This window comes from Mycteria americana, chromosome 12 (genome assembly GCF_035582795.1).
Source record: "Mycteria americana isolate JAX WOST 10 ecotype Jacksonville Zoo and Gardens chromosome 12, USCA_MyAme_1.0, whole genome shotgun sequence".
NCBI classification, from domain to species: Eukaryota; Metazoa; Chordata; class Aves; order Ciconiiformes; family Ciconiidae; genus Mycteria; species Mycteria americana.
Window position 1 is genome coordinate 4,110,294 of NC_134376.1, and position 26,243 is coordinate 4,136,536.

General features: G+C 39.0%; 1 protein-coding gene across 5 annotated transcripts in view; it reads right to left on the reverse strand.

Annotated features, from left to right (window-relative positions):
• Positions 1-26,243, reverse strand: part of USP22 (ubiquitin specific peptidase 22) — a 113,284-nt gene that overhangs the window by 31,364 nt on the left and 55,677 nt on the right. For all 5 annotated transcript variants that reach the window (XM_075515328.1, XM_075515323.1, XM_075515326.1 and 2 more), the window contains one exon: positions 22,647-22,748. In XM_075515328.1, coding sequence (XP_075371443.1) covers positions 22,647-22,748 — 102 coding nt within the window. The remainder of the gene's footprint in view (positions 1-22,646; positions 22,749-26,243) is intronic.

Consider the following 26,243-nt stretch of genomic DNA (forward strand, 5'->3'; position numbering starts at 1 on the left):
TTATGCATGGTGTATGACCGCTACTCTCATTCTGTCACATGCTGGACAGGCAGGGCGTAAGAAAAGCAGCAAGAAATCTACTTCTGCAATGCCTCGAGCACAGGTTAACGCACCTGGGAAATTCTTTTTACATTTGGTCTCAAAACTAGGTCCTAAGCAGCTGGCTTACCTTTGTCAGCTTCAGTTCTTCAATCTTCTTCCAGTAACGGGTTTTGTTTTTTCAAATGCTCAAAGTATTAGATCTGCAATACTGGGCAACAACGCTTGTTGTGATGCAGGAAGATCTAGAACACTGGTTCTGCAAGTCCACCCACGCAGGCGAGATGAAAAAACCAAAACAAGATAAGGAAATTCCACTTCTCTGTGAAATACAACTGTACAGCTATTAAAGGTGGGGAAGCGGGGAAATGAGAGGACCACACGTGAATACAAAATACAGAAAAACCAATCAGGTGCCTATCTTGCTCTCCTGGAAGAGGTTCTGTTTGCCTCCCAAACTAGGCTTCGTGCTGGGGCAGGAAAAACAGCAGACAAACCAGTCTGAACAAATATTACCACACAGAAACAGTGATTTATTTGAATGAAGGTTCTGGAAGTAAGAACATAGGTCACTATATAATGCAACTTTGTGAGACAATCAGGAAATCATTCAGATGCACTAAAGCACAGCCAGCTTGAGATTACATTAAACACAGGTTGGCAACACCTTAGAGAAATTTTTTTGCCCCCTACCCCCAGCCCTCCCAGTTCTCCATCTGGTGTTGATGTTTCCCTGAAGCTCCATCAGACAGTATCAGAAGTCAGTGCAAGCTGAGGAAGTGTACACTGAAATATTTAAAGAGAGTTCAACATAACCCTTGGAAACAAACAGTATAGCATGGCAATGAAGATTTCTAGAACAATTTTGGGTTTTCATCCTATGTTCGTCAACAGGAATTGCAACATCACTTAAAAGCATCTTTCTGAAAATGTATTTCAAGGGAGAACTGCCCTACTTCTTAGCACCTAAACCTAAAGGCAAATTCTAGCTCAGCTCTCAAGTTGCAGGTGCAGACCAGACCATACATTACCAGAATATATGTTACAAACACTGGCCCCAGCCAGGCCAATACACTACTGTTCCTGTGCCAGAAGCAGCATAGTTTTGCTAATGGGGTTAGTGACAGCAATTATTCTCAAGAAATAATCCCTTTTGAAATAAAGAAAAAAAACCAAACCCACTCATTTCAGAAACCAGCAATATGCAGATACATGAAATTACAAGTCTACGCAGGAAAAAGTATGACATTCTGTGACACTAGTGATCATGTCAGTTATCAAAAAAGAACCGTGCAGTTTTGGTGAATTTATTCCACACCACTTCAGCTGAAGCATCCTTTCTCAGTGGCTGCATGAAACCCACGTGTAACTGTAGAAGCAGAAATACTGAGTCGAATGTATTTGAAAAGGTTTTTTCAGCATTTTTTACAGAACATTTTATACAAACTTACCAATGACACACTTGGGTATTAAATTATTTTGACAACAGTTTAAGAAAAAGCTACATAAACTTTTGTCACAGCCAAGTTAAATGAAAAAATTTCAACCACATGATCTTAAAAACTAACTTAACAATTCAACATCTCTACCACCAGCAAACACACAGCATGCAATCTAGCATAAGAGAAATAATAATGGGGGGCGGGGGGGGGTAGGTGTTTGAGCACAATCTGAGTTACAAATGTGTAAGTTGTATTCTTTAAATTCAAACATTTTTATAGCTTTGCTTTAGAATTTGTAAAGAGTGAATTTATTTTCCTTTGTTTATTCTTAAAGGGTACAAGCAAACAGTTTGACCACATTAAGTTCATATTTTAATAGGAAAATTTTGACACAAAATTCTCAAAAGTTATCTTGAAATTCACCTGAGTTCTGCCAGCCACATCTTGTACTTTTTCCACCAGTTATAAGATACAAGGCAAAAGCACAAATCTATTCCTTCAGTAATAAGCCACCACATTTAGGTATTATGCCTTCTTTATATTGCAGAGAAGTATCAAGACAGAAACTGGGGGTTTTGTTTGGCTGATTTTTAAACACTGCAAAAATACTATTCAAAAATACTCAGAAATAACACAGACCCCAAACAGCTTTCATAAAGAACACAGAAGGATGGAAAACATTTGTGTGACCTGGTACATGGCTGAACTGAAACACTTGTCAGCGACTACGCTGTAATGCTTTGCTGGGAGGAAGCCTGCAGCAACCAGGAGGGCTTTGCTACGGGCTTTGGTTCCAGTGCCTGTTAGAGGAGCATACGCAGAATAGAAGTGTATTAAGTGTTTGGGGATTTCCCCCACCTCCTTTCACATATATTTCAAGAGTTAATAAAAAAGTCCACACGATATTCTGTTGGTTTTTAGGCCACATCAGCAGTACCGCTTCAGGAACCCGTAGTGAGTTTGAGGAAAGAATTTAAGCAAAAAAGTTCTGCAAGTATAGACTTTGAAACTTCTATAAAATTCAGAGTATGGTCAAAGCTACTATAAATAACCCTGAAATGAATACGCTCTGCCTAGAAGCAAGTTAAAGGCTATATCCACAGAGCAACCATTTCACAAGAAGTTACACACTCGCACACAATTTGCTGTTCAGGTGGAATGAAGGTGGTCTCTCATGACCCCAGGTCTAAGACCATACAGTCAGCAACAGCAATGCAAGAGAACTTTCAACTTTGTGGTGAGCCTCTTAGGCAGTCATAGGTGGACTTGCAGTCTTACTGCTGGCGAGAGGACACTTCAGCAGACACTGACATTAAACCCTGAACAGAGTTCCTTCAATAAGTCAGTAGTCATTTTGTCAGATGTTAAGGGTTTTTTTTTATGATACACTTTTGACACCCCTCACCCCCCAAAAAAAATCAGTTAATAGTGGGCTTGCCAAATACCTACAAAGCTACTGCAGTGCTGGTTAACCTAGCTTATGTTCAAGAAAAAGCCTGCACAATGGCAAAACTATTCTGTCAATCCAAAAGGATTTCCAAAAAGGGTAAAAATTTAGGAGATACAAAACACAGAAGAAACTTGATAAAGAAAATGCATAATGCTAAAATAATGTGAACCACTCAAGACGCTGAGCAGTTATAAACTGCTGAGTTGCAAGCAAGACGATAGACTTTTGCAAGAGGCTAAGCTTGAAAACACTGCATCCCTACACTGAACCTTTCTCAGTTTTATATAATCACCAAGCTACAGAAAAAACCCTCACTAAACCCGAGAGTGTTGAAGGAGCTGGCAGAAGAGCTCACCAAGCCGCTTTCCATCATTTACCAGCAGTCCTGGCTAACTGGGGAGGTCCCTGCTGACTGGAGATTAGCAAATGTGACACCCATCTTCAAGGGCCGGAAGGAGGACCCGGGGAACTACAGGCCTGTCAGCCTGACCTCGGTACCGGGGAAGCTGATGGAGCAGATCATCCTGAGTGCTATCACACGGCATGTAGAGGATAACCAAGGGATCAAGCCCAGCCAGCATGGGTTCAGGAAAGGCAGGTCCTGCTTGACCAACCTGATCTCCTTCTATGACAAGGTGACCCACCTAGTGGATGAGGGGAAGGCTGTGGATGTTGTCTATCTAGACTTCAGTAAAGCCTTTGACACGGTCTCCCACAGCATTCTCCTGGAGAAACTGGCTGCTCATGGCTTGGACGGGTGTACGCTTCGCTGGGTAAAGAACTGGCTGGACGGCCGGGCCCAGAGAGTGGTGGTGAATGGAGTTTACTCCGGTTGGCGGCCGGTCACAAGCGGTGTTCCCCAGGGCTCTGTGCTGGGGCCAGTTCTGTTTAACATCTTTATCAATGATCTGGACGAAGGGATCGAGTGTACTCTCAGTAAGTTTGCAGACAACACCAAGTTGTGTGGGAGTGTTGATCTGCTGGAGGGTAGGAAGGCTCTGCAGAGGGACCTGGACAGGCTGGATGGATGGGCCGAGGTCAACTGTATGAGGTTTAACAAGGCCAAGTGCAAGGTCCTGCACTGGGGCCACAGCAACCCCATGCAACGCTACAGGCTTGGGGAAGAGTGGCTGGAAAGCTGCCTAGCAGAGAAGGACCTGGGGGTGTGTGTTGACAGCTGCCTGAATATGAGCCAGCAGTGTGCCCAGGCGGCCAAGAAAGCCAATGGCATCCTGGCTTGTATCAAAAATAGCGTGGCCAGCAGGACTGGGGCAGTGATCGTGCCCCTGTACTTGGCACTGGTGAGGCCGCACCTCGAATACTGTGTTCAGTGTTGGGCCCCCCACTACAAGAGGGATATTGAGGTACTGGAGCGTGTCCAGAGAAGGGCAACGAAGCTGGTGAAGGGTCTGGAGCAGAAGTCTTATGAGGAGCGGCTGAGGGAGCTGGGACTGTTTAGCCTGGAGAAAAGGAGGCTGAGGGGAGACCTTATCGCTCTCTTCAACTACCTGAAAGGAGGGTGTAGAGAGGTGGGGGTCGGTCTCTTCTCCCAGGTAACAAGTGATAGGACAAGAGGAAATGGCCTCAAGTTGCGCCAGGGGAGGTTTAGACTGGATATTAGGAAATTTTTCTTCACCGAGAGGGTTCTCAAGCACTGGAACAGGCTGCCCAGGGAAGTGGTTGAGTCGCCATCCCTGGAGGTATTTAAAGGACGTTTGGATGAGGTGCTTAGAGACATGGTGTAGTGGTGGTTTTGGCAGTGTTAGGTTTATGGTTGGACTCGATGATCTTAAAGGTCTTTTCCAACCTATATGATTCTGTGATTCTGTAAACAGAAAAGGTATTAGGAAGGGAAAAAGGATATGTGGCTTTGGAAGACTAGACTAAAACAATCCAGTTAAATGAATGAAAAAGACGTGGCGAGATCCAGATACATAAAAATAATGAACGAACCACAAAAATGGTTCTCATTTTTGAGCTCCCACAACAAGAGCAAACCCAGTAACATTAAAGAACGCCACAAAGATGATGAGACCACCCTCTCCGAGTAGTGCGGAGCAGCAAGATCAGGGACACTAAGGCTGCAGCTCCAGGCTTCTTGCCATTGCATCTCCTTGTTGCCCCGACCCTCTCTCATCTAGCAGGCTTATCACCTCAACTTCCCACCGAAACCACCTTCCCAAGTCACCATGGGCTCTTCCTCACCAAACGCATCCTGCTCTGTCCTGCAGCTGATTGGCATAAGCAGGTTACAGACTAGACTGCTTATTACCACCCTTCTCCTCAGTACTTAAGGATCCCCGGCAGGTAAGTTGGGGCAACTGCTTGAGTAAGTGCTCTCCAAATGGATTCATTGATTCAGACTGGTTAATCAGTAAATCTTTTTTAAACAGAGTATTTCTGACAGAAACAGTTAGCAAGGGATTACATGACAGATCAAAGAAATTAAGATGAACACTCAGGGCAATAATCTTTCCTCTTTCGGTTACTGCTGAACCACGTGAAAATGTGCTGAAGTTCCCCTGTGTTTATTTTTCTGACTTGGCTCCTTTTCTCCAGTTATTCAAGGTTGCCAGGTTAGTCATTGCTCATTTTGAATCACTATAAATCCCTTCCGAAACAAACCACCTTTCTCGAGCTATACCACTACCACCACCCACCCACTCTCCCAGCCCCCTCAAGCTATTCAACCACCAAGAGGCACAACCTGGAGAACTTCACTCGCTCTTCTGCTCTACCTGACTTTTAAGCAAAGCCTTTTAAAATCACAAGTCAGAAGAGAGTTCTAGAGCAGTATTTCTTACCTTATAAAAAGAGATTTGTGATACATGCTTTCAATTTTTCTATATATGTTATATTCTATATATTAATATAAATATTTTCCTATATTATATTATTCCATTACCTAAAAATACCTATTAAATATCATGTATACATGTGTGTGCATCAAGATTCACAGGTCATGCTGAATCCTGCAGTTTTGGGACGTTGGGAGGATGACAGAGTACATTGTATTTAGATAACAGTCAAACAAATTTGGATTTCTTTTTCCTGTTTTAATTAGAAACAAATATTTTAATTTGGCACTGACAGGAGGCAATTAAAAAGTCAGCCCTTTCCATCCAGAAGGCCTAATAGACACACACATGCGCTCCAGTGCAACTGGAGGACACATTCTTTAGTTTAAGTACCTGACCTGCACACACATCATTTGTGGGAACCATAAATTAAGTCCATTCTGCAGAGTACCGGGATTAGAACAGAAAGTAAACTTATCCGTATTTATTGCCGCTGCTTACACTATCCAAACACACAAGAAGAATGAGGTGGGTTTTTTTCCTTACACATACTGACCTCATGTTGGTGTGTTCCCCTCCCCCCCCTTCTGGGAAACTCTAACCTAAGAACCAAGGTGCATAAGAAAACTAATTTAAAACATGGAAGGCACTGAAAACAGAAACCAGTCAGTATAAGACTATGAAGAACAACTGTTAGAGAGAAAATAAATTACAGGACTATTTTAGATACACTGCATTATGCATTGCACCGTAAACTACAAGTTTACCCACCCCTTCACAGACAGAAAGACAATTACATCAGAATAGGCTTTCTGGAAAGAAAAAAAAAAGTGTATCTTAGGAAAAAAAAATGGTTGCATTCTAAATGAAAACTCATCTTTAACCTTCCAATTTCTGGCAAAAGGATTCTGGATCACTGCATTTTTTCCATTACTATTGAAATAACAGATTGCTCAATAGAAAAAAGTTTGCTTATGTGTGCAAAAGGAAAGTGTCCTTGAGTTTGTTTCCAGTTGAAAATCCTGGAGCCCAGCTACAAAAGATGGTGCACCGGAGGAAAGTAGTACATGCCACGAATGGCACACGTATAGCAAAATCATGAACTGTTGAAAGAAACAGAATACAGTAAGTATTCCTCCTTCTACATATCACCAGCACCAGAAGACAAACACTATTTAGACAGATGAGTCACTCAAACCCATAAAGTTCTCAGTTTCAGTATGTCACTGCTGTCCAGAGTAATTGGAATTCATCCTCATTACTGATCTGTTTACCTATTAACACAACTTTACCCAGAGGCAAAGATGGGTTGGTCAGTCCATTTAAAGAAATTAAGCAGACACAATTTGCTCTATAGCTGAGTAACTGACAACTCAAAAAACCCAGGAACTATATCCCATGCACTGAATGCAAGTTGTGACCTTAACTAGATACTCTGCCATTTACTTATTTTTCTTAAGTTACTTATTACTGGCCAAGGGTAGTTTTGCTTTTAGAAAAGAGAGGTAATTCCCCACCTTTCAGGTTACCATGTGGTTCAAAAAAACCCCAAACCAACATGTCTGTTCATATTTCCCAGTTTTGCTGTCTGTAAGAAAAATCTCACGTCAAGTGTTATGACTTAAATGCGACACTTAAATGCATGCTCAAATACTTCATTGAGGTTCACATGACAACTCAAAGTCTTTTTTTCAGTAATTTCTGGCATATTTGTGTGCAACTGGGCAGTTCTGGAGTGACCTCAAGGAGACAGGAGACTTTCCAGATTTATCCTTTTTTATGTTGTGTTAGGATTGCCATTCAAAAAGTCATTGTTTTTACTCTTTTTCTCCCTTAAAACATCCAAAAAGCCATGAAAAGTTACCAATAGGTAACAACCTGCCTACATTAAATTGTCAGGATATATGCGCAGCGATGTTTGTAGAATCTGTTCAGCAGCAGAGATGAATATATTTTCTAGCATGTCTACGAGGATGATCTCGTTCATCCACACCACAATGTAAAAACAACAGCACTCGTTCTGTACGGGCAAGAATAAGTAGTCCAGACCAAGTAAACGTGGTTACATTCTTTATGTAACCAGATGTAGTGCCTCTGCACTGCATTCCCCAGTACTTCTTGGAAGGCTCATTACCTTGGGCACAGCGCCATGTGAACATGTTCATACTGTTTACAGACCCACGCTGACACTGCGCACATTCATGCTGCTCTGAGCCTAAGCTGAATTTGCATTGACTTAGCGTGGATTGAGACACCAATAATGTTTTTCTGGCATTTAGTTTGTCCCCACCCCTCTTAGTTAATGGGGAATTGATTGCATTCACTATTTTTATTCAATCGCTTCAGTGACATCACATAATATATGCTTACAGAAGGGACAAACTACTTCAAGATAGCGCAAACATAATTGGAAGACAGAATAATAATTCAGGAGCAACTTGTTAAATGGCAGAAACTATCTGAAATCAATTAAATTCAATAAAAACAATTGTGAAGTAGGAAACAAGAAAAATTAAGTGGACAAACACAAAATAAGGAGCAATGGCCATAGCAACTCGACCTAAATGACTTAATACTGTGCTGTAGTTCTGAGACAAACAGCATTTTGAAACTTAACAGGAACATGAGAAGGCCTGGGAGGTAATTATTCTGCCCTGGTGACAGGAAAACCTCAGCTGGATGATGTCTGGAATTGAGCACCCGTTTTTAAGAGAGATCTATGCGAACTGGGGAGAAGTCAAGAACATGAGTGAAAATTTGTATGAAATTAATATTTTGAGACTGGAGAAACAACTAAAGAACCCACTGGTTGAGTTAATTAATTAAAAAAGATAGTGCTGATGGAGGAACAGCCAGGCTGACAATTTTCAAGTATGTTACAGGCCACTGCAAAGAGGACTGTAATTAACTCTTGTGGCCTACCAAAGCTATAATAAAAAAAAGACAGAGCTCACAAGAAATGAAATTTAATTAGATATTAGAAATAATTGTCTCACAGTTAGAAAACATTGCAACAAGGGAGTTTGGGACTCCCAGCTGTTGGAGTGGTTCCAAAAGCAGCTCTGTCAGCTATGAGGAAGGGCCAAGTACCTTGACCCGGACTCAGAAGAGGTGTGTAATGCCCCCACCACTTTTTCATCCCATGACTGTTCACACATCCAGATTAATATTATAGTGTGATACAAAACACAGGAACCAGCTTTGACAGGGAGGGGGAAGATGAGGGCATTTTCACACAACAGCTAAGCCCATCTACCAGCTCACTGATGCCAAAAGGGATGCTCCCCTTGCACTGAGCTGGCATCTGCTTGACTCCACGGTGAAATGGTTCACCTTGCCTGTCTGACAGAAAAAGTAGTCTCACCTTGAGGGCATGAACTCATCACCTGCAAACAGTGATGAGTCTTTGACCTGTTTGAGCCTGTTCACACAGCTCACCGCGGGTCAGGACAAAAGGCCAGTGCCAGAATGAGGGAGGGATGCAGGAACGGTCGGTCTCTCAGAGACAGCCAGCCCTCGTATTCCCTCTACTGTAACAAACTTCCTGCGCAGGCAGTTGTCTAAAAACCACAGGCTGGGTAGCAAAACAGCCATAGCCCTAATGCTTGTATCCCTATTCCTACCACACGACTCTGGAAAACAAAATTTGTTTTGTTTTCCTGCTGCCACTCAGGAAGGGATGGAGAATAGGTAACAGCTGCTGCCAGAATCAGGGCTGCTAACTATCTTCAATGTCATTTTTAGACTACATAGCTATTCCGCATATGAACTTTTGCATTTGTGGCTTAATGCATCATCCATTCACTTTAGTAATGCAAAAAAGAGTCATAGGGTAATGCAAAGAGATCGCATGGATCTGGTATTTCAGTTCATTTCCTTTGTGTCATACCTGCTCATGTGGGTCGAGAAAAATTTAAGCTTGCAGCTATTGGCAGTGCTATATATCAATTCTGGAGGAGCTCTGCAGTGTCCCTGTATCATGCTGCACCTTCAATTAAAAGCAATCACATAACATTTTAACAACACTGGACTAAAGGCTCAGCATAGGAGATACATGTTTGTAGCTAATTTAAATAAAGAATTTCTAGTAATGATATGGAAGTAACAGCAACAAATGGAGATAAGATTCAAGGAAGGTTACTCTTAACTTTGCCAGATTTGGGGAAAAAAATGCACATCTCTAAGCAATGACTACCAAAGGCGGCTTTACTATAGATTCTTCCTCAGAGCAACAGATGGGCCTTTCCACGCATACTATTTGGACATGTATTGTTGGAAGAATCTAAGGGCAAGTGACATCCTTGGAGCAAACTGATCAAAGATGTTACCAAGAGTGTAATCAAAGTGTAGCATTTTAGATTATTATTGCACAGATGAAACAAAACCCACAAACCAGACAATTCCCAAGTGTACCACCCAGAAAGTACTCTCTGTACTACACTTACAGTATGTACATCTTTGAACCAATTCACAAACTAATGATGCCAAAACATGAACCATTTCACAGCCCAAAGGAGTTTCCATTTTGCCTTAGGGCACACTCCCTACGATTTCATTTACCTGTAGATACTTTGTGACTTTGTGGTGTGCAAGCACTGTGTGCCCCTGATTCTCCAAAAGAGTACTGACCAATTATGCTTATTTTTATTTCTGTTTCTCCAGGCTTAAAGCACCTCAAACAAGGCAAGTGATCTCTTCTAACAGTGTGGGCATGGTAAGCCAGGCTGTGAGGTTACAGCCTGTCATTTACTTTGCAGTAACTGTATGCTTGGGTTAAGACCGAGCACACAGACGAGGTAGGAGCACTTGATGTCCTTTAAGTTCTCATCCTTTTGATTTGATGGTAATTTGCTCATGTGTGCACACCCTCGGCCTGGTAAAATGAGTCAGCATTCCTAAAATATCTGGCAATACAAACAAACAAACCTCTTAAGGTTTATTTTTCTATAGCCTGTGTAAATAGAGAAGCTGTTTCAAGCAAGACAAGGAACTGCAAGTATTTTTTCCCTGCGAATTTAAATTACGAAACATGCTTCCAAAACAAAACAAAGTGAGTGTTTTTGACCAAACCACTGAAAAGTGCATTGAATCTTCCACTAAAATCACAGGAAACATAGCTGTAGAAGATCTTGAGAAATCACCTGGTCTAGCCTTTTACCTCAAAGCAGAATTAACACTACCTATATTATTCCTGACAAATGTTTCCCTGAATTGTTCTTAAAACTCTCCAGTGATGAGATCCTGCAATATCCCGATATACTTGTATTTTGAAGTGTTCCAGTGTCATCTCAGTAAATAAATTAATGCAGTTTAAGAACTGCAAAAATGGAAGATATATGGAAGATACACAGACAAGCTCCTTTACTAGTAGTATTAGAGCTTCTGAATTAGAATAATTCCTTTTTAATACTTCAAATAGCAATAGCTTTACAAAAGCTCCTAAAATGAGGGAGGAGACAACTTGTCCAAGACACTGCAGTATTGCTGGTTTCTCCACTAGAAACTTCTGTGCACCTGAGTGGGTATGGCACGGGTCATTTTATTTCCCCATACGCTTCCCCGCAAGGAAGAAAAGAAAACAGCTAGACAGAAGCCTTCTGTGGGCCAAATCTAGCCAACATGTCCCCAGACTGGTCACAATTACAGTAAAAAGGAACAGATCAGAATACAAATAAAAATACTTTCCTTTAGAGTAAATATTTTGCTGTTTTGTAGCTGCAGAGCATGACATCAATCCTTATACAACCACACAAAGTTTCATGTGACAAGTGCACAACAGTTGGGTTTTCATCTAGGTAGGATAAAAAATATTTCAGGAGCAATTTGTCCTGGCCAGGATGTGAAGTTGAACTGTTCTTCCTGTTAAGCAGTGGCTGCCTTGTATTATAAGTGTAAAGAATAACCTGAATTTAAAAAAATAAAAATTCAGGGAAAGGACTTTTCATAAACTAAGGTGACATAGTTAAATCCACGCCTAAAAATTGATTTAAAATTACATATAAATGTAATAGGCATTTATATGAATTTACTGTCTCCCATAGCCAAGCTTAAGTTTAAAATAAATGTGGGGCAGGAGGGGAAAGGGGAGCTAAAGCCAAGGATCTCTGCAATACGCAAGATTAGTTTTGAACCTTTTGGTAAGTCACCTAGCAGGAAGACGACCCGTGAGCATTCTGCAAATAAAGGCTTTTTTTTTTTTTTTCCTTCAAGAGTATGGAAAATGTCAGGTTTTATATCCGTAATTTCTCATCTTCAGTATTTTTACTGACCATCTGCATTGCAAAATTGTTTTTCTCTCTCAGGTGTCTCAAAAAGAAACCAATGCATCATGTTCTCAAAACCAGAAAGCTATACAGCATGTAATCATCCATGGGAATCATCTCTCTCTATTTGATTCTCTCAGCTGAAACGAGTAAGCCTGAAAAAGACATTAAGTTCTGCAGCAGAACTTGTACCAAACTTCTCTGAATTCCTATCCTGGCATATCAAGACCCACTGAACAAATTTTGTGTTGTGCTTCAACCTGATCCAATCTCTGTCAGGATCTCTTAGCAGTGAGTGAACACATTGGGGAATGCATACATACAATCTGGATCTCAAATTTTCAGAACATGCAATAGAAGAAAACATCTTTCATATACAGCACTGGAAATAATCACATAATGCTTTGATACTTAGTAATAGATTTGATTATCTGATCCCTGTAACACCTGAAGATCAATCAGCTGGAGGAGCAAGATGAAACACGATGCACTCCAAGCACACGTCATATCAAGAGCTAGAGAAACAAAAAGGCGCCTATTTCTGCACAGCAGAAAACGTGGCATGAAATGCTGCATATAGGTCTATGCATTGCACAAAATGCCTTAGTTTAACAATGAAGCCAGACCCCTTAAAACTGTGGTGCTCGTTGTACACTCAGATACACAGAGCTGAATGAATTTAAAGTCGAATAAAGGTATGGAGAAGCTCCTAAAGGAGCTACATAACCAAAATAGGAGCTGCCCTGTCTCACACACCCTACAAAGCAAAGTTCAAGACATTAAAGTCCTATGAACCAGAGCATGAAAATAATGATTAATCTGATAATAATTGCAGGAAGGTCAGGGAGAAGAGACAGAAGACACCCAACGTCAAAAGAGAACAGTAACAGGCAAAGAACAGGAACTGTGTTTGTCAAAACGACTGAATGATCGATACAGAGCATTATGACAACTAGGCTTTAAAAGCTAGTTAGACCCTTCAACGTATTTTTATACGGCAACTTGATGGCAAAGAAAAAAGCCTTTATACAAAATAAAATACTTCAAAAGGTGGCACAGAATAAAATATTCTCTTTGCCCTCCCCCAAAGCAGCCAAACTTAAAAGCTCAGTGAGATCTTATATGATCTGCACAGAAGCGTAAGACTTACAGTGAGAATCCTGTGCAGATGGCATCTTTAAAGAAGAAGAGGTACTCCCACTAAACTGACAAAATAAAATTCACACCCGCAGCCGTCCTTTCCCCCCAATATCACACCATATGCTGCCTACAAGTTTTTACCCTTCCTCAAAACAGATTTCACAAATTAATAACTTAAGGAGTAAGCTAACTGCCAATGAAATTAAATGCATCCAAATATATTAATATGCACAAATTATTGTTGATGAATTGGCACAGAGCTATTCCAACAATCCACAACACACAAACCATGCCACATGCTGTTTATGCATATTCCTAGTTTCAGTATATACTGTATCTACCTTCTGTCCACACAAAGCCTGACTCTAGAAGCAGATATGAAAGAGCAGAATGGAAGGTCACAGTAAATATAATCCAAAAGTGATCCACAAAAGAACAAAACCGAGATGGAGATTACTGGCCTTGTTGAAAATGCCATGCTCTCTGTAATGACATGGAGCTAATCAGGCTAAAATACAGTGATAAATCAAAGTTTATTTCTTTGGTTTGGGTTGTTTGTTTGGTTGGGATTTTTAATAGTAAGAAAAGAACCTTCTCATGCTAAGGGTGCATCTCTGTCCATGACAAGACAACAGGCACGCGTTAAGACTGTAATCAGTGTAACTACATGGGCTAATTCTGAACTTCCTTATCTGGCTCTTGATTGAGAGATTATGAAAGTATCTTTGCAACGACTGCACCACTGTACAGCGAAAATATACCCTCCATTTCAAGAAAGGCTTTGGTTTTTAGAGGATCACTGAATGATATTGACCAAAACCAGCAATAGTCTGTAGTTTGGCATAGCGTGGTCAAGAAAACAGGAGACGTACCTGCTGACCTCAGGGTTTGCTGTCAAAGAAGGGTTAGGCCTGCTGTTTGTTCTGACAGACACAGAAAGCCAAGCACTTGTAGCACATCTGTTTTTCTGTAAGCGTCCACTGCTTTGGTTTTTGGGTTTTTTTAAGCCAGATAAGCACTACTTTAAAGAAATGCCCTGATAAATTTTCTTTAAACAAACAAAAAATAATACTTTATCTAAATAAAGGTACCTTGCTCAGAGGGCCAAAATAAAATTCTGGCTATATATTGCTGTTGGGTTTTTCTTGATAAGAAACCTCCCCTTCCCATAAAAACCTGTTCAAGCAGATGATGACAAGTGACTAACATTTACTGCATTTTTCATGTTAAAAGCCTAGTGTTTTGACTGCATATTGAAGTTATATAATGACTTAGTGAAGAAAGCACAGCACAGGAAAAAAATTAACTACCATTAGAGAGAGATAGGCAAGACAAATAATTGATTCAGCAAACATTTTACACTTGAAAGTTGAATCAGCATCTAGGAGGGGAAAAAAAGGCTTTTTTCATGCTGCTACCTGGCTGGATCCAAATGATGAAGTTTCACCTGAAGAAGTGCAGAGCACAGTTTTAGAAAAGTCAAATCGAAACACTGTCTGTAAACTAAAAAGTGATGTGTATGGATCAGTAACAACCATGGATCCACTTTAAAAAAAGTCCAGAGGAGGAAAATCAGGTTTGAGTTAGAAGTTTGGAACACGATCCAAGCCTGGGATTAAGAACCCTGTCTTCTAAGGAATTTCCCATTGTGAACACACACAGTGTGTCTTCCTTTGTCTCAAATCCCCAGGAGCCACCTAGAGTTACGAAATTAAAGTATTTTCTATGCAAGTAATACGAATGGCAATTTTCCAAGCCAGGATAACAGAAAAATTCAACCCCAACTGCAGTCTGCTTATTTCACATACAAGTAGTTTTGACTTCGTACAGTCTGCAGGGGTTGTATTTGAGGTAGATATCCCTGGAGATTAGAATTCTGGCTTTACAAACTTTGATGCTTATGTCAATATTTCTTCATCTGCAATATTTTATATTACTGCAGCTATACACATGCCTATACATTGGTGTCTCTCTGCTCTTATTTCCCCACTAATAAAACATGCAAAACAAGCTTTACAGGGAAGGAAAAAAAAAGGTCAAACCACTCACAATTTTTTTTATGTATTTTTTTAAGGAATTCTAAAACCTGTATGACAACCCACTACTCCTCAGACAGCAAATATACCCAAAGGTTCTACTCAGCTTGCTATTCTGTTTTAAACTAAACTGCTCCCACATGAAGCCATGCAAATTAAAACCTTCAAGCAGACCCCTGGACCTAAGAATCTCCTCCAGAACACATCTAGCACGTTACAGCAAAAGCTGTTTCCAATGCTAACCTACCACCAAGCTCAAGCTTCAAGGTAACTTCTCCTCAATATTGTTTTTGACATTTTGTTAATTTTTACTGGAAACAAAGCAAAGGCATGGGATTTATTCTATACACAGATATTGCAAGAAACCAAAGTATCATATTTCTAAGTGCTGCTAAGAATACTCCCGATGTACACAAGTTAGGTCTGGTGGTTTCTTCAATGATCTGTATGATACTGCAAGAAGATCAACTGAAAAATACTGGGAGGCCTAACAAGGGCCAAAACTAGCCGTGATTTCCTTGAATACGTAATTTTACTTTCCAAGCTATCCCACTACTATTGCCTGATACTCCCTGGAGAAGAGATGTTAACTGGTTTATACTTCAACTAGTTACAGCACTTCAACTGGAAAGCAGGACTAACCCCTTGGGGAAAAAAGTTCTTTGTAAAGGGAATTGGTATCCTCCTTTCATTAACCTTTACAAGCTGAAAAACATGCCCTGCAAGTTTCAACTACATTTCAATCATCAAACAAAAGATAGGCCAACATTTTGTATTAGTTACTTCCGAAGAGCTTTCTTCTCTCTTGCGGAGGGGGACTGCATATAAAGGCTGAAAAGGAAGAGCCATAAACTTTGAGGTTATCCATATACGCTACAGCAGGAACCGTAAATGGCATAAGCCAAAAAGGTCATTTAGATTTCAGCCTTACACGGATTGATTTTAAAAAAAGAAGTAAATTGATAAATACAAGGTAACTGACTGATTTTAGAATCTTAGAAGACAAGGGGGAATTCACATAATTATGTAATATTTTCTTTAAAAATATTAAGCTAAATATGCAACAATAGAGGCCATGTTATCACTAATGCCAGCTTCTCAAAGAATTTGTCCTGTTCGCATGGGATCCTAAAAAGCCTGAAAAGTTTGTTTTCTGTTTAAAATTTGACTTCCTGGCTTACTCTAATGTCAAGCCTTACAAGGTGACAGTCCAAGAGTAGTTAATCTTCACTGGCTTTGCTGTAGACAAACAAAACTACAGCTCAGATGCAGCGTGGCTTGCTGTCAGCAAAAGGAGGTCCCCCTTACTCCCAGCCACACATCCCATTCCTGTGCCATCCCCTCCTCATGCCAGCTTTGTGCATGTGTCAGAACCTTTGTCAAGCTGTTGAGTGTGGTAACACAGGAGAACATTGCTCTTGCAAAACCACTACCAACAAAAAAGCACCATGTTTTCTGCCAGGTTAATGAACTGAACAGACCCTGCAACCAGCTTGACAGCACAAGAGTGAATGCCCAGGAGAGGGTGGGACCACGTGGCTGGCATTAAGGGGAAGCGTACACAAGGCTGAAGAGAAAAAAAGGATTGTCCCCTGACGGAAGAAACCTGTCTACCTCAGTTGTAGCATATGTCTTCACCCTTAGCAGGTATTAGAGAGAAGTATACTGATAGTTCTTTTGCTTAAAGCATAGCGTCAACATGGACGGAGGGGAGAGGGAAAGATAATAAAGTGTTATTGCTTTCATCAGAAATGCTTTTTAGAATTTGGTTCTCTTAATGTTCATTAAAGAATATGCCCCTGCAAAACCATGACATGAAAACATAAACAGGACAACTCATATACTGAAAGACATCAGCTAGGATTCTACGATTCTATGTCCTTTCTGAAAGAGGGCCTAAAATTCAATCAAATATCAAGATAGTAAGAGCAGAAAACCCCCTTCGTTCCTCAGTGAAGCTAGCCTGGGATCAAATCAGCATTCTGAAGAAGTATTGTTAATTAGTAAACTCCTCAAATGTGAAGGTAAGATGACTTACTTTTCTATAATAAAAGTTTCTGTAACAAAAGTTTGCTCACTCCAAGCAGGTAAACACTGCAAGGACTTCAGTAATAATGTGGCCGTTCCTAAGCTTACTTGGGAGCAATTAAATCATAGATAACTCAATCAATGACTGCTGTGAAGATCAACCATACAAAGTGACATGACAGCAGCGATGCAAATTGCTTTCTGGCACTAGCTTTGGAAAACTAGGTGACATGCTCTCAGATAACAATCAATACACAAAAAGGCTACTGAAATATCAAGTCTGGAATTTCTTTTCAAAATGTCTTTTGCAGAGGGAAGCTTTATATTTTACATTGCTAAAGAGGTAAACTTCGAAAGTCTAGCAATCTCTACAAACCTCAGCAAGTAAATCACAGCTTATGTTTTCAAATTCTTAGGAGATTCACGCCCCTCTAATTTTTCTTAAAATTCCTTGGGAGCTTTGAGAGGAAAGGGGTTTTTTATTTATTTTTACTACCAGGTTTATCGATTTTAGACCTAGGAAAAATATTACACAACTCAGTCCAATGGTCAGAGCTCATGACAAGGTAAAACAGGAACAGAAGGATCTCCCCAATAGAAGGGTAGCATTTTTTTATTTTACTAATGCAACCTTTTAGGAAACAGTTTTCCAACCAGATAAGCATTCAAATTCTGAAGTTAGATATAAAAAATAGTCACAGAGGAAACATTCACCTGAGTAATCTTAAAGGAGGTTCTCCTTTCCTTCATCACACAAAGTCCAAAAAAATTTAAGAATCGAAGAAGAGGCTACTATTCAAGGTGCACTTTGTGTGGGCATGATTTCAAATATAAAAGTATTACTGCGTACAAATCAGTAACTTTTAAATTTAAGTTACAGCTAAAAATTTGGTGCTGTACCAAACCATGTTTGTCATTACACTTTTCCATTGGAGCTACCTTAAGTAGCATTCAACTAGAAAAAGTACACCAGAAAGCTGGCGTTACCCCACAAGTGTGGGATAACACTGGTACATTCACAAAAGACTTCCAAGTACTAATGTAGTCTTCAACACCTTCAAGTTACCGCTACTTCTACAGAAGCGGAAAAGCTCCTGCTAGCTTGTCTAGACAACCAGAAATATTTTCCAGGCCACTGTTCCTCTTTCCTTGCCACCTTTACATGGGAGCTCTGCTGCAATATTTATTCCACTCATGCTGCTCTTTGTCACATCACACTGCTTAGCGTTGCACAGCTGCAAAAACCACCTGCTACTCCCATGTAGCTATTGTTTTTGCCACCTCCCCCCACACCTCATCGTTCTTTCTGAAAAGGATTTGCTCACTCTCCTATAAAGGCGATCCCCTCTGCCTTTTTGCAACACTGCAAATGGGAATCCCAGGTGGCTCCTGCTAATTATCCATGTGCCTTGGGAGTCTAATTCTTCCTATTGTTAATACACCAATCTTTAGCCACAAAGTCACTTCATATGCTAATCAGAGACCAGCTGATCCCAAGCTAATACTTCATGTACTCAGGAGAGCTGATCTGCTGGGAGTATTAATGATAGCAGAGCAACACGAGCTTTGGAAAATAGTTCCTGAAAGATACTGCATCACTTTCACTTCTAGTACAACCCTGTAATAAAAAAAAACTTGCTTGAGAACTTGGAGCTTGGTCATTACCCTCACTTGCTGAGGGCAGCCTCTTCACAGATAAGAGGCTGAAAAATTAGATTTTCCTTTTATGCTGTTAGAATCTAATTTAATAATTGTTAAGTTTAACTCTTATCTGATTTTCCATATAAAAGTTTTGGGTTTTATAGGATGCTTGAAACATCAGCTTCAACCCAAAATCAAGATGAGCATTTCTATGAATAGAAGTATTCTATAAATCGAATAATCTAGGCCATGATTCAGTACTGCTGCTAAGAACAACATACAATAACTTAGAAAATTTCTACTTTCCACTCACCCTCTGCATTCCCTGCAATATGTGATCCCTTCAGCCTGATCTAGTTCACCTGAAAACAACTGTGCCAGCACAATGAAAAAGGCAGCATGCTATTAGCATCTGGGGCACATAAGGTCTGAGAATGTCTTGAGCTGATATTGCTACCGAAGAGCACGTTCATGGTCCGAGTAGACTATACGGTCTTCTTGAGTGTCTGGAAAGCAGAAACTCCATCAACATTTCAAGTCTGCTAGCACATCAGAATATGAAATGCCCCACACAAAATCCACACTATGCAAGGATTTTTCATCATGGCTTCTTGCACAAAGATAGCTCAACATTTCCACTTAGTTAACAGTGTGTTCCAAGTCACTTTGGAGATGCTTACGTGCAAGGTTGGGAACAGCCCTTTGTTTATATCCCAAAAGGCAGGAATCTGCAGAGTTTCTATAGCCTGTAGCAGTGCCTGACATGAGTTTTCATTTGAAGAGCAATTTGCTCAATGGCAAAATAGTGATTCAAGCAAAGTTACCTACTCTATCTTCTTACTAGCTGGAAAGATATCTGTGAGATGGAAACACACACCATTTTAAAAGAGCAAACTTTATGGGGTTTTGTTAAGTTGGATTTTTGTTGAGGTTTTGGTTTGGTTTTTTGTGGATGTGAACAAGAAGTTCCTTCTTCAATGGGTTTCAAATTGTTGCATAAGAGAAAACATAATTTAATTTTGCTAAATCAAAAGCTAGGAGTTTTGTACAGTATTTCCTCCAATGAACTACCAGTTCAATCCTCCATTATAACATATTCATTTCATGACTGAGAGTTCTTCAGATTTAATTTATGGTGCCAATGAAAGACAAAGGATCCTGCAGCTGTATAAAAGTTCAAACAGCTCAGAAAAAGTAGCAGACACGTCCAGCTGCTTGAGAAGCATCATGAGATTGCTACAAATCTGGAATAAAAAAAAATCCCTTTAACTATGAAGAGGGTTCTGCCACAGAGTAAAACATCCCCTAAATGAGTGTCATGTAAATAATATAAGTGTAACAGAAAACTACAACAAAACATATTTTACCACCTCAGTGTATTCTAGATATGAATAACATCAATTTTAATGTTTTTTATTATTAGGGCTAAAAATCATATGCAAGCCTTTCACATACAAGTTAAGGATATCCTTTCAAGGCCATGCCTGTCCAGGTTTCAGAGTATTGTCCCACTTATTTTAGTTATAATACTAATACACTTGTCTTTTATACAAATGCTGAAGCGGGCATTGGCACAATAATCACTTCAGAAGGTCATTGCAGAGCAGTTAAACATGCTGTCTCCCAGTTGACATCAGTGTATCTCTGGAGGTAAGACAGAAAGCAGCAAACACCCCTGGCATTCCTCTTAAATAGCTTTGCAGAGAGCATTTTATACATAAAAGGCAGCTGGTTATGCTTTAACAGACTCTTTTGTAAACAGAACTGATCAACAGCTGTGCAATGCTTATAGATGGTTATCAACATAACCTTCATTTTCAGAACCAATAGAACTGGACATTATGCCTATTCTCTGAGCCATTTACCTACCTCAGAAGAGAAACTGGATTCACTAATATCTGCTATGGGATTGATAAAAACTTGATGTCAAAAGAATTGGGTATTAGAAAAAGAGAGAAATGGGAATGTCCAGATAATTGCAGCATTTCAGTCTGCATATAGGCTCTTCACTGATCTGAAACTGCAAACAGACAAGTCAATGTGAGGAAAGTGAAGGGAAAAAGACTCTGAAGCAGATATATATTTAGCAGCAGGTTAGATGGAGAGAAAAGGCTCAAGGACAATGGCAGATCTTTTCTTCCTTCAGCTAAACCCCCAATGTATTTTTGTGAAAGAAAGCTAGTCTTCTGCTTTTAACTGTAGCCCAAAACTGCATTATGTCTCCTGGGTGCTTTGATTTTTTTCTCTTTCTAAATCTCAGCACATAGACAGCTCCAGGGCTCAGTAGGAGAAATTATTAAAAGCATGCCTGCAGAAGTAAAGAGATCAGTCATTTCCCTTATCCCCTGTGTTCCATGAGCACTCCCCTGCCCATGCAGCGTTGTATGAGATTTCATGCAACCAGACGTGTCCTTTTAAAATAGACTGAAAAATTTAAAATCCTTTCAGAGTAGGCATAGCATTCCTTCAAATTGGGAAGAGAAACAGAAATGTGCTTCAATTCTTCAGAAAGGTCACATTCATGTTCAGATTTCTATCAAACTTTTTTTTTGCCCTGCACAGTTCTATTATCTTAAGTAATTTGTAACAGTCTTTACAAAATATACTGGAGTTTCATAAAACACAAAATACCAGTGTCAACACGATGCAAGCAATCTTTGCCTAGTTATTTTTTCCTAGGCTGCTTGAAGTTTCCAAAGTCCAGATGCTTTTCCAACTGTCTTTCCTGGTCCACTATTGCAAATGCATAGGTCCCTTCTTTAGAATTACCATTCTATACGCATTTTCAACTTATTACAACTTACTTGGTCTTCTCTGTCCATTTTTCCAAATAAATATACACATTTTGGATTAAAGATGACTTACTGTATTAGAAACATGACATTAGAAAGTTTTAGCAATTATGTTCAGTGTATTTTGACAAAACCAAATGTGCTGAAAGCATGACGTGTTGTCATAAAACAGTAAGTAGCTTAAAAATTAGGAAAAAGCTTTTTAAACTGTTTCCTACTTCCAATGTCTATAGCTACACCTCCAACCTTGTACCTTCACCATTAAAATGTTACTGTGGATTTAACAGTACAGGAAAATGCCCAATAATTTTCATTCGAGATTGTCAGGAAGCTGGTTTTAACCCCCTACGCCCCCAACCTAAAGACAGCAGAAAAAAATTGGAAAACGCTGTTCATTTTCATCACCCTTACCCAAATACTCTCCAGCCATAAGTAGATACGCCCACATTTCAGAGTTCTTTGCTCCAGACTACCGAACTCTAAACATTAAACATTTGATATGCATTTCAAAACTGCTGTTTGACACACATTGGAGAACAAATTACATCTTTTCAGAGTCAATATGAAATTGAAGAGACCCCATTTAGAGTTTAGAACATGAAGCAGAAAGACACTGCTGTGCTTATTCTGTCTGCTAAAAACAGATTTACCAATAGACTGCTATAGTTAAGGATACATCTGAACTACAGGATTTCCCTTCATATACCTTCATGGAACCTCCGATGAGGACTAAGTTGAGATAACATCACTGATTTCTGCTAAAGTCTTTAAACGCATATTGTCAAAAAAAGTTCTGTTTTGTAGCTGTTATGCAGATGAATCATCATCAGTACCAGAGTGACATATCCTTCTACAGTGAGAAAAAGGTAGTGTAAAATAAACTTATTTTGTTATCCTAACAGTTAAGGAAATCCACTACAATTACCTCAAGGTAAAAATATTTATGGAAAAACACCACAGAATTTTGATCATACAAGTGGCTGAGAATCAGCTTCAGAAAGGATTTATAGAACTTACCTATGGTGCAGTTTGTGGTTATTTTTCTCCGCTTGGGGTTGTGTCGTAGCAATTCTAACTCTCGTTTGGTTGGCTCCCATGTTGAATACTTCTCTCCAATGCCTAAGCAGACGAAAAGAGTTTCAGGAAGTTGTTTAGTAAAAGGATAAAAACTCTGTTCCAGTAAAAACTTTCAACATGCTGTCCATTAAGTTAGATCCAATCTATGTACAACTACAAGAGACTGATTTCTTTTTACCCTTCCCACCAAACAATATTGTTCAGAAAGATATCAACTAATCTTCCAACAAATAAGAACTAAAAGAAAAGCGCTTCTTTACTTATAAAGAATATCTAGCCCAAATAAATTTTCTATTATTGGATTATCATCTTCCTTTCAGTCAAAAAGAAATTCTAGCACAAGAATTCACTATTACTCAAAAATGCCTTTCTTTGTGCTCAGAGGAGGTCAAATGACAGAACCGCCATATGATTTTAGGAGAAGATACAGGATAACTAAGAAATCTCATCACCGAACTTTGACAAGCTATTAAATAAATCAAAACTAACCCAACTTAATGGACAGATACAGGCTTAATCTTTACAGACAAACAGCAGAATTTAGTAATTTGATATACTAAACAGTTACTACACGTCTTAGTATATACCATTACAGAGTATGGCCTCTCCTTATAACCACTGATGTAGGACTGGATATTAGCAAGGTCTAATATTTGAGATTCACTTTACTGACATATCTAACATTACTTAAAAATACAATTAGTAGTAATAGGTTTAAACATAACCCTCCCCCCACCAACCAACCAAAACTCTCCAAATACTTAACTACCCTTTCGCATGAGCTGCAGCTAAAATCTGTCATTATTCTCTTCAAACATCAACATTCTATTTCCCATACATTTCTTTTGTTCAAAGGAAAGCGCAGTAGAAATGAGTCAGGTAAGTAGTATGGAGAATAGATCTGAAGTAAGCACAGAGTTGTGTTCAGTGTAAATCTGATACAAGAAACACACAACAGTGAAGACTCATGTGCTGACCAGCTAAGTACTGCTGCAGCATTCTATGTAGCACAGAGAAATTACTATGCAAGGTCAATTACAGTGAATCACAAAAGCATCTTGGCATTAAAAACAAAGAATAATAAGATGACAAGCAATCTATTCTAAAACTGAGGATTAAAGTCAATTAAGAGTTATTTTTCACAGAATGCATGGAGCAGAAACAGTGCTGTGCTACAGAAAATAAATTATAAATCATACATATGAAAAGAAGGATAGTAGAAAATATAGCTAGAGGCTTACACATTCTGCATAATATACATGAAATTTTAATAGCTCTTTGATCTTCATTTTCAGAAATAGCTATGCTTGTCAGAAGCTACCCACCCAAAAACGTTCAATTCATAGTTGCTACTGACCCTCCAGGTTCTAGTAATAAAAGGTCTCATTTTCAGATTCTTGAGGACTAGAAAATTCTTATTTACATGGATGCACCCATCTCTCACTTTATTCGATTCAACAATAGATTATGCAAGAAGCATAAGAAAGAATACCAGAATCATACAGTCCCTTTCCTTTATCCAAGGTTCAGCATCAAGCTACACACCCAGGAAAACAGAAAAGGAAACTAATTACTGTGTAACAGATTGATGAGATAAAACAGCTGCAATGCTTTGAATACACTATACAGTATGCATAGGCAAACGAATGAAGCAACTTCAGAGACGCACATATGGACAGTTCACATATGACAGAACATTGGCTTGCAACAAGTTTTATATTAGATGTCTTCAGCAACCCTTTTCATATCTGTAATACTTCCTTAGGAATTTATCTAAATTGGTTTGTAAAAAAAGCTCAAAATAATTTTCAACACCGTGTTAGTACCAGCTGTCGCACTGGTCAGCTGTAAACTTGAACTCTTGCATTTGGGTTCATTGTAGTTTAAAAATGGCCAAACACAGTATAATCTGACAACAGGATGAAATTGCATAATAAAAAAAACCCAACAAACTTGGATATGTTTAAATCCTGGTTTAAATCAAATATAACAAAATTCACACCTGGAAACACATGTGCGCTCAGCTTTAGGCATGCAATAGTTCCACATATGTCAGTGGGACTATTCATATATATTTTTATATATATATATATAATTATATAGCTTAAATGCTTATAGAGGATGCGGACCAAAGCGTTTCACAAGAGCAACTCTTCAAGTAAAGTTAAACATGACAGACTGGATTACTTTGCAGGATTCTGGGTGAATCAAATATTCAATTAAAAAGAAATGAAACCAAACAGAAAACCATGTACAGTTAATGCCACAACAAACACAGAGCAAAACAGACAGAAAACTTTTGTACAGAAGCCTTTCATTAGAAAGAGCACAAGTTAAGTCAGAGACAGAAATTAAGAAGTGTTCTGTTCTGGCTATATAATTTAACAAGAATATTGAGGTTTTATTACTCTTGAAAATTTGGAAAAAAAGACATAACCATTTATTAGGAATGGTTCAGTGTTTAAAATAAAAAAAAAAAAAAAATTAAAAAACCCACCAAAAAAACCCCAAAAAAACAAACAAGAAAGAAAAAACAAGGAAGGAAAAAGTTTTAATAAAAGGTTTAATAACACCCACAAACATGCCAAAAACTCCAATATAAACTACCTTAAAGATCTGCAAAACATGCACAGGTTACCATTTACAATTAAAGGAAAGTAGCGCTATAGGAGTGAAAATTCATCATTTTAAAAATGATGCTATAAAATAGCCAGAGATTCAAGTCAGCATGTGAAATCTCCATCCAAGAATTAATTTTATTAGGTGAAATACACAAATTATCATTTTTCAGAGACTTTATCAGGGACATATGGATGAGTGAAGGAAAAGGCGATGAAGGCTCTAGTTTATAAAAGTCACAGTTTTGCAAGTAATCATTAATATAGATTGTTTACTTTGCTATACTTCAGCAAATACACCTTTTTCCCCTCCCAAAAATCCAAATATTAATTAGAATGAAGGGCTCCGTGTATTCTCACCTCCCTTGTTATTAAAGAATATTCAATACCAGAGGGGGGAAAAAAAAAAAATGGTAGAGTTGCAACTTGTTCAGAGTTATATCATATAACCCTGAACTACAGCTGGACATGGGAACTCATCACACTAAGAGTTAATAATACAAGAGTATGAAATGAATCTCATTATATTTGGGGTTTTTCTTAAAGTTTTTTTTCCAGGCATCATGTTGTTATGTGAGCATCTATTAAAATATATACTAATACCCTTCAAGCACTGTGAACAGAAGTTTGAAAATATACAACATGGACACTTTAATTTTTAAGCCAATCTCAGTTTTTGCAGACTGGATTCACTTCTTAAGTTCTTTAAGTTGGCAACACTATCTGAGGTAAACTAACTCTGTGGTAGAAATATAAAACCAAGACACCGAGTCTGGGGTTTGTATTAATCTTGACATTCAGTTTGGAAGAAGAAGGGTTCCCTCCCCCTTTAAACTTCATAATCTTTCAGATAACATGAGTCACTATGGGAAGGAGGGGATGGATTGAAGCAATGGAGAAAAAGAAAAAAGACATAATT